Raw genomic sequence first — 10,158 nt, 5'->3', positions numbered from 1 at the left:
TGCCAGTCTTATTATTTCCTCACAAAAGTGAAATGCAATGTCAGTTAATTCCCCCCTCTCTTGCTGTACTGTTTTAGGAGTAATCGAAAAGGAGTCAATCAAATAAAGGAGGAAAGAGAATTAGAAGCAAAGTAAAAGAGTGAAACATTCAAAAAAAAGGATAGAGTCTAAAGAAAAACCAAAGGAGTGGGTAAAGAAAGCGTTTGATTGTAAGGTTTTCCTAGTGCCATTTTCTGCATGATTGTAGGATTTGGGAGCAACTTTGTTGAAATATATAAAATTTATGTGTATATTGAGCATTTTAAAATACATAAATCAAAATCACAGTATCACAGTGTTTAACTTTTGAAAAAGAAAAGCATTCAAACCATTAAAGAATGATTAACCATTGTTAAAATGTCAATTGTTAGTGTTGATGATAGTGATCTTTTATTTCTGGGAATCCATATTGGTCTACACATACACAAAGCTATAAATTTTATAAACACATCTGGTTGTCAATAAGATTTTAAAAATACAGCTAATGTTATGCTTGCTTAGACAAATATTAATTGCATTTCAGTTGTACATTTATAGCCCTGATCAACATTTAACGCATTTTCTTGCTTCACATTTGTACTAAATGCCTACAAAAATGAATACCTTGAAATATAACTTAGCCAAAATAACATAACAAGTATTAACAATATGTCATGCTTTTAGGATTCACCAAATGCCTCACACATGTGGTGTCTGTCTTGGTTCAGCAATAAAACTTTTGTCTCTGGCCAAGCATTCACACTGGTTCCCTGGAACCAATCACATGCCAAACAAAAAAATGTTTTTTGTTTGAAGGATCATCAAGATGAGGTCAGGGTTGGGTCCTGGATTTCCTTGGTATTGAAATTCTAAAGATGTTCAGACCAGTCTGGTTGGATGTCATTCAAATATAAGGCCCCATCTGTTTTCCCAGGTAAAAGTAGTTTTCTGTAACACCAAAACATAGTATTGGAGAAACTCAGCAGGTCTGGCAGCACCTATAGAAAGAAAAACAGTGCAAATGTTTCAAGTTCATTGATGGTTAAGGGTCACTGGATTTGAAAAGCTTTCCACATCCATCAATGTTTCACCTGCACTTCCACACGTCATTTATGGTATCCGTTGCTCCCAGTGCCATCTCCTTTACATGGGGGAGATGGGACCCCTACTCGCAGAGCGCTTCAGAGAACATGTTCAGGACACCCGCACCAATCAAACCCACCGCCTCATAGCTGAACATTTCATCTTCCCCTCCCACTCTGCCGAAGACATACAGGTCCTGGGCCTCCTCCATTGCTACTCCCTCACCACTGACGCCTGGAGGAAGAAGGCCCTTACCTTCCACCTCAGAACCCTTCAACCCTATGGCATCAATGTGGAATTCATCAGTTTCCTCATTTCCCCTCCCCCCACTTTACCGCAGTTCCAACCTTCCAGGTCCTCATGACCTGTGCCAACTGTCAATCTTCCTTCCCACCTATCCGCTCCACCCTCCTCTCCAACCTATCACCTTCGCCCCACCTCCATCCACCTATTGCACTCTCAGCTACCTTCTCCCCAGCCCCAACCCCTCCCATTTATCTCTCCACCCCCGAGGCTCCCAGCCTCATTCCTGATGAAGGGCTTTTGCCCGAAACGTCGATTTTCCTGCTCCTTGGATGCTGCCTGACCTGCTGTGCTTTTCCAGCACCATTCTAATCTTGACTCTGATCTCTAGCATCTGCAATACTCACTTTCGACTTGAAATGCAAACTGTTGTGTTTTTGATTCAGATTCCTAGCATCTGCATTTTTTTGTTTTGATTGAAGTTTTCTCTGTCTTCACCAAAATTGACCTCTCAACCTGCAACATATAAACAAATTAACTGCTCATTATTTCAGTGCTGTTTGTGGAACCCGCTGTGCAATTAAATTGATTGTGTAGCTGTCTACAGAACAAATGTCTTCACATCAAAAGTAATTAGATGCTATGAAGCAGTTTGTAAGAGGAGTTGTGAAGATTGTTAGATAAATGCAGTTCTTTCTTGTACGGTGAATGTGGAGGACTATATCCTCAAGCAAACCAGGCCGTCTGCAAACCAAGATGTCCTTATGTGCACAATACCTGATAATGTACTGTTTCCCAAAAGTTAGTTCGATACTTTTGCTCTGATAATCACTTCAATGGAATTGTTATAACACTAGTGTTCTCCCAACTGCAAGATAGCAGAAAGGTAAACACTTAAATAAGCTGTGTGACTCAGAGGATAATGAACAAACTATGACTACTGAGATAAAAATCAATAGCTGAACGCCAGTCAAGCAGAAATTAATTTGATTGTAAAGCTTATAATGGAGCTGGGATTTTAGTCAATAGCTGAACAGCAGGAACTTGGTTGCAATCTGGCGGTGTTGACTTTCCCTGACTATACTGCTCTCTCATATTAGATTAGATTACTTTACAGTGTGGAAACAGGCCCTTCGGCCCAACCAGTCCACACCGACCCGCCGAAGAGCAAACCACCCATACCCCTACATTTACCCCTTACCTAACACTACGGACAATTTAGCATGGCCAATTCACCTGCACATCTTTGAACTGTGGGAGGAAACCGGAGCACCCGGAGGAAACCCACGCAGACACGGGGAGAATGTGCAAACTCCACACAGTCAGTCGCCTGAGGCGGGAATTGAACCCGGGTCTCTGGCGCTGTGAGGCAGCAATGCTAACCACTGTGCCACCGTGCCGCCCACGAACTATCATGAACTAGTGGGGGCTGGGGATAGTTACAGCATCAGCTGACCCTAACAGATGTGCTGGAGCCATCTTTAAAGAGATTCCAGCAACAAGAATTCAATACATGTATTTTTCTGCAGTCAAGGCAACCATCGTCTTATGCCCTGCTTTATTCCAGCCAGCCATCCGCCTGCATGTGGTTCCAGTCTGTGGTGCTGCCTTACCAGGTGAGATGACCTACATCTCAATGAAATTGTTATTTTCATCAAGAAGGCAAAGAAAGATCTCAGATGACCCCACAATTCATCAATGACTTTCTGCATGTTCTCCTCAGACTACTTTGGAAAGCAGGGATGTTCATTCCTTAGGTTCAGAAGCTGGCCACCTTCCTGCCTAACCAAGCAAGCTCAGATGGAGATTACAGAGAAGGTCAGCAGTCACAGGGTCATCCAGAGAACCTGACTGCAGAACCACAACTGGGACAGTGACCTCTATTCTGCCAAGGCGAAAATCATGCCACAGTTCTCTTAGGGTGCCAGAATATTGTTAAGTGTGAGGATGTGGCAAAATCAGCAGCTAAGGGGCACCCTGTTGAGGTTTGGTGCCTGTTCTTGGAAAAACGGATATTCTTCATTCTTTTTCCTGTGAATAAAGAGGACACGAATGCAAATGAAAAAGCTCAGACCAGTGACATCCTCTAGTAATGGAAACTGCGTTAAATTTCAAGACGATCTCAAGGCAGATGATGAAACAGCAGTGTAGACAGATAAAGGCAAGAGCAGAACAACATGCCATTTTTTTTGTCCATAAGTTCAGGGTGACAAAGGCAAGTCAAGAGGTGGAGATGGGACATGTGGAATCTCCCCCAGAACCAGACCTTTTACAGGATCATAGGGAGGTACAAGATGCTGGACAAAGGATGCCTTCTGCATCTGGAGACATCCGGAGAGTGGCTTTTTAGCTCGTTTATCAGTCCCTCAAGTTGCTCTGAAGTTCAAGAAGGTGACTTCAACTGCACCATAGCCCACCAGACTTCAGACAACTCGAAGTTGGATACCAATGCAGTCGTAAGATGGCCTCCACTGAAGCACTGGGGTGGCCCACACAAAATAAAATTGAGAAAACACAATAGAAGCAGGGAACAGAGGGATGCAGACAGCATAGAGGCAAACGATTTTTAGTTTAGAAAAGCATCAGGTGCTGTACTGTTCTTTAATCTTGATACTGAATGCTTTGTGAGAGCTTTGATAGTTACGTGCATGCTGCCTATCACTCTTTACATTTTGGTGTGGTGGTCCCAGAACAGGCCCTGAAATCCATTTGTCTCTATGAAACTATCTGGATCAGTGTGATAACACACTATCTATCCCTCCTAAAAGGGACATCAGTCACCACTATAAATGCTGGCCTAACCAGCCATATCCACATGCCATGAATTATTTTTTTAAAGGGAATGCCTACAATGAGCTGAAGGTGCAAGTTAAGGGTCATGACAATCTTTACCAAAACTTGCCTTGGGTGACCATTCCCCAGTGGAATTCAATTGTCCGCCCCACTGGGACAAAGATCTGTGGCAGTCTTCAGTGACACTTACTCCAATACCTGGAGGTAGCTCATCTTCTGTCTCACTAAGTGCATCTTGTATCTGTGTTAGTACCTGCCCATGGTTCCCTCTGTGACATTCTACCACATCCCCACCCCAAGCTACCATGCAGGTGGCTCTGGAGTTGTTGCCGTTCAGATATCTGGTGATGCACCTCTGTCATCTTAGGTTATCCTTCTTTCCCCAACCTTTGAAATAAACAAGTGAATACTGCCAGCCTGAAGGTCCACTCACTCAGACACATTCCCTAATGACCCCACCTCAACCTCTCTCTTCTCCCTCTCCTTACAATTAACCTAATTACCAGCAGGCACCTGAATGCTTCCTCTTTACTGCAAAATTCTGTGATTGTACTCCTGCCTCACCAATGTCCTGCCATTTTGATATATTAGCTACATGGTCTGGGTCACCACCAAACCCACTGAGGCTCAAAACTTCTACCATCAAGGTACAGAGCTCTGTGTTGGTCTGTCTCAAGAGGCCCAGTCTTCAGTGACACTGCTCCTCCAAAATCTGGAGACGCTTTTTAGAAAATTGTATTGAATTTTTAAAATATCAGCCAATAGCTACTTTAATCATGTTGACTACCTATTAATTGCCTCTTGTGTCTTTTTACTTGACCTACCATCCACTGCTATTATAAGCCTGAATCTAGTGTGAAATCCATGTCAATAGAATTCGGCCTGATTTATCACCACCACTTGCCTTCAAAACATCCACAAAGAGGTCAAAAAATTCCAATCCTATACAAAAATAACAAAGGATTGACTGAATTTCCTTACAAGAGCAATGGAAACTTAAGGTGAGGCACAATTCAGGATTCATAGAACAGCATTAGTGTGGCATACAAAAGGGAAATGTGAGGTTCTGTTGCAACATGGAATTTTCACTCGTCTGTCTCTATGAGCGCTGAAGTTGGGTAGCAGGTAATTGAGACATGCCTTCACATTTTAACATAAACATTAAGACAGAGATAATCAAGTACAAAAGCCTTGCAATTGGATAAAGTTGTCTAACCCAAAGCCGACAACTCTCAAATGTGGTCTACTGCATGGAATTGACCCTGCCTTTCATCAATAGTTTCACCTGATTTTGACTCCTCTAGTGACTCCACTGATTCTTCATAAAACAAAATATGTAGTTACATCTAGTGATTACTTAATTCAATTCTTACCAATCTTAGTGAGCTTGCAATCTAATGTATCAATGTGAAAGAGATGAAGAACCAATGAAAACTTTCCTAATTATAGTGATTTCTAGCCATGCATGACGAAATGACGCTCTTAAGTTTTCAACAAAATTTGATGTTCTCTCCTTATCAATTATCTTGCTGTCGATTTGTGAAGAATCTACCGAAACATGTAGAACTTCAATTTCAGCAGTAAAAGAATGATCGAGGCAGAAAATATATGCATTTTTATTGTGATATAAATGTGGAAACTGTGATAAAGTAGTCTCTCTCTATCTGTTGCCATAAACACAGAATGTAAATGCATCTGGACTTTTACCGTAGTACAAAGGGTAAGTGATATAAGTCCACAGCTGCACATGTGCAAGAAAATCTGCACCTGTATAAATGGCTCTATTCAAGAAGGAAATTGCATAGGAATACAGCAAGATGAAGATTTCCACCTTTCCAGTGATTGCTCTACTATTATTTAATATCGTGTGTCGATCCAGTGCTGTTATCCCAGGTAAAAAAGTAATGTATTTTGATATTGTTTACTATACTCACATCTGAAAAAAAATGTTTTCATTGCTTTTCACTTAATAATGTTGATAAACATTGATTTTTTTTCTTCATATCTGATCTGTTGGAATCTGGCTATTGTAATATTACAACCCATCGGATAATGACAGAGAGGCTGATTTTGCAACTCTTCATTTATGAACTTCTGGTGCTGCTTTACACCAGTACACCACAATTTCCAAAGCTCTCTGCCCCTTATGGTGATGTGGCTCTGAAGGCTTTTGACGATTTTACTTTTGGTTGGGGTGTGGGGGAGGCAACACTAAAGCAATTGGCATATACAAAGTGCATATATAAAACTTCAATATCATTGCAAAATTATTTTCATATTATGCACTTGAGTACAAAAGCGCTGTAAAAATGAAGAATTGGCCACAAACTAGATATATCTGCAATTCATAAACAAATTGATTTTAAAAAAATGTTGAGGCATTTCCCTCTAAACCACTTGGAGCTTAATCAAATGACTAGAATACTCAACTGCTTCCACTTTTGAAACTTTACCCCATGCTGACCATAGCTGTGGTATTAAAAATAATAAAAGCTCATTCTAAAAAAGTTATATATGTCAACATTTGAAGTAATGTGTTTAGTGGTTGCCACAAACTAAAATGAAAGCAGTTACAACAGGGGTACAGGTTGCAAGATTAAAGAAAGCCAGCTATTTACTATGTATAAATGCATTTCTCCAAACATCCATCTCCATTAAAAATAATTTGCATCTATATCGTTTGCAATTATAAGTTGCCCAATACATATGGCCATCAAAGAAAAATTAGCACTCATGAACAAAACTGTGATATTTCTAGCCCAACTCAATCAGTCTCTGTTCATGTATTACGTTCATCATCTCGAAATCATTCACGTTTTTTTAAAGACTAATGTGTGAGTTGTTCTCAGTTTGACTGGTATCTGCTCATTCCTATGGAGATGTTCCTTTCCTTGGGAATGATGTACATGTGGTGAGTGCTTGATCAAAACAAGATGCCTCACTTTCAGATTCAGTGTCCCAGCTGGATTGATGACTTCCATGGCATGTTGAGAAGTCCTTCCTATCTTTTAATTCAAGTGAAAACTGTTTCTTGTTTTGTGCCTAAATACTGCAGCACATCCTTAGCTGTGAACCTGCAAAGATATTCACACTCTGATATCTCTGAGCATGAACTTTGCTCCATCGTTCACAAATCCAACAAAGTGCTTTCATAATGATTGGTCACTGCGATAGCTCTCACTACAACAGGATCCAGTTAAAGTCCTTTTGCTGCTGTATATGTCCTAGGATCTGACTTCAAACATCTTCATTTGTCGCTTTTTCTTCTTATTATATGCTTTTACAATATTTCTTCTGCTGTTCTGTGATAACTGTCTGTTTGATATTAACTTCATTATCAGCTGGCAGCTCCTCAGATGATTTCTCTGTTTCCTTTTCTTTCTTTTCATTTTTTAGGCTGTTCTGTCTCATTAGGGGCACTGATTTCTCTATTTTGGGTCTTTCAGTATGTATTGAAACATACTGAACTCTGTTTAGCAGATTGCGAACTAGTCCCACACTCTCAAATACTTTGAGATTATATTTACCAGGACCATATTCAAGACTGTAAGAATATCTTGGTGATCTTTTAGGATCTGTTCAACAGTCAATGGCTAAGGGGCCTGCAAAATGCTGCAAATCTCTTCTGGCACTTAAAGCATTACCATTCCATGTGTTAGACTTGCCTCAGCTGAGATTAGTGAATTTTACCCAATTATCCAGGAAATTTGGATCTCCATTCTCCCCTTTGCTTTGGGCTGTCCATTCATTTGTCCTCTTAGCCTGAATATCATCTGTCTCATACTCCAGTTTTACCTTCCAGGGCTTCACTTTTAGGGAGCCATCTTGAACTACTTTGCAAAGATCTGTGGAGCACATGATGTAGCATGAAGCACCATTAAGTGTTTAATGACATTTGTCATTCATGATGCTTTTTTTATTCATTCATGGGAGGTTAGCTTTCCTAGATCAGCTCACATTTATTGCTCATCACAACTTGCTAAAGTTGAATTGAATTGATTGAATTTATTGTCACATGTACCAAGGCACAGTGAAAAGCTTTGTCGTGCGAGCAATACAGGCAGATCACATAGCATTGATAAGTAAATAATAGGTAAACAGCTGCAAAAACAAAAACACAGGTACATGTGAATGTTAAGAGTTTTGTTAGCCCATTGTGTGTATTCTAACAGCAGGGTAGAAACTGTTTCGAAACCGGCTAGTGCGTGTGTTCAGGCTTCTGTACCTTCTCCCTGATGGTAAAGATTGTAGAAAAACATTGCCAGGATGGGATGGATCTTTGAGAATGCTGGAGGCCTTTCCTTGACATTGGTCCCAGTAGATGGATTCTATAGATGGGATGTTGGCCTTTGTGATTGTTCGGCGGTTCACCACTCAATGTAACCACCTCTGATCTTGAATGGTACAGGTGCCATACCAGGTAGTGATACATCCAGACAGAATGCTCTTGATGGTGCACCTATAAAAGTTGGCAAGGGTATTCACCGTCATGCCAGATTTCCTCACCTGTCTGAGGAAGAAGAGACGTTGTTGGGCCTTTGTAACCAGTGCATCCACATGAAGAGTCCAAGAAAGCTTGTTGTGGATGATCATCCCCAGGAGCTTGCCACTTGCCACTCATTCCACCTCTGTGCTGTTAATGTGTAGGGGGGGCATGAGTAACACCCCGCCGAAAGTCAATAATGAGTTCCTTGGTTTTGCCAGCATTGAGAGCTAGGTTGTTCTCAGTGCACCATTTTTCTAGGGCAGCAGCAGTCCTTGAGGTAAAGGGATACTTACAATATTGTTAGGAGGGTAGATCCAGGATTTTGACCAAGCGATAGTGAGGGAACAGTGATATAGTTCCAAGTTAGGATAGTATGTGGCTTGGAGGGGTTCCCATGCATCCATTGCCATTGTTCTCTTTGGTGGTAGAGTCACAATACTGTCAGAGGAGCCTTAATGAGTTACTACATTGTGTGGTGTAGATGGTATACAGTGCTGCCATTATTTGTCAGCGAGATAGAAGGTGAATGTTGCTTGATGCCAATCAAACAGGCTGGTTTGTCTTGAATGGTGTCAAGCTTTTTGAGTGGCACTCATCCAGGCAATAGGGAGCATTTCCCCATACTCCTGACTTGTGCCTTTTAGACGGTGGACAGGCTTTGGGAACTCAGGGGATGAGTTCCTCACTGAAATTCTCCTAGTCTCTGAGCTGCTTTTGCAGCTGAAGTGTTTATGTGGCTGAACCAATTCAATTTCTGATCAATGGGAACCCATAGACTTTTGACTGTGGGTTTCAGTGATGGTACTGATCATTTCGGGCATAAGCCCTTCTTCAGGAATGAGGAAGGTGTGCCACGCAGGCTAAGATAAAAGGTAGGGAGGAGGGACTTGGGGGAGGGGCGTTGGGAATGCGATAGGTAGAAGGAGGTTAAGGTGAGGGTGATAGGCCGGAGAGGAGGTGGGGGCGGAGAGGTCGAGAAGAAGATTGCAGGTCAAGAAGACAGTGCTGAGTCCGAGGGTTGGGACTGACATAAGGTGGGGAGATGGGGAATGAGGAAGCTGGAGAAATCTGCATTCATCCCTTGTGGTTGGAGGGTTCCTAGGCGGAAGATGAAAAAGAGAGAAAAAGAGAAAAAGGGGAAGTTGATGATACATTGTATCATCCTTCGTCATTTCTGCCACCTCCGAACAAATCCCATCATCAAGGATATATTTCCAACCCCTCCCCTATCAGCGTTCCGGAAAGACTACTCCCTCTGTGACTCCCTCGTCAGGTCCACACCCCCCACCAATCCAACCTCCACTCCCGGCACCTTCCCCTGCAACCGCAAAAAATGCAAAACTAGCGCCCACACCTCCCCCCTTACTTCCCTCCAAGGCCCCAAGGGATTCTTCCATATCCATCACAAATTCACTTGCACCTCCACACACACCATTTACTGCATCTGCTGCACCCGATATGGCCTCCTCTACATTGGGGAGACAGGCCACCTACTTGCGGAACGTTTCAGAGAACACCTCTGGGACACCCGCACC

At 42.0% G+C, this 10,158-nt stretch overlaps 1 protein-coding gene across 1 annotated transcript in view; it reads left to right on the top strand.

The window, feature by feature from the left end:
- The first annotated feature begins 5,869 nt into the window (after positions 1–5,869).
- LOC122555968 (intestinal-type alkaline phosphatase 1-like) overlaps positions 5,870–10,158 on the top strand; it is a 46,006-nt gene continuing 41,717 nt past the window's right edge. Inside the window, exon 1 of the mRNA XM_043702287.1 lies at positions 5,870–6,030. Within this exon, the coding sequence (XP_043558222.1) occupies positions 5,955–6,030 (76 nt within the window). The 5' untranslated portion in view covers positions 5,870–5,954. The remainder of the gene's footprint in view (positions 6,031–10,158) is intronic.

This window comes from Chiloscyllium plagiosum, chromosome 13, assembly GCF_004010195.1.
Source record: "Chiloscyllium plagiosum isolate BGI_BamShark_2017 chromosome 13, ASM401019v2, whole genome shotgun sequence".
NCBI classification, from domain to species: domain Eukaryota; kingdom Metazoa; phylum Chordata; class Chondrichthyes; order Orectolobiformes; family Hemiscylliidae; genus Chiloscyllium; species Chiloscyllium plagiosum.
The sequence above is the reverse complement of the archived record's forward strand: the minus strand, read 5'-3'. Positions and strand labels throughout refer to the sequence as shown.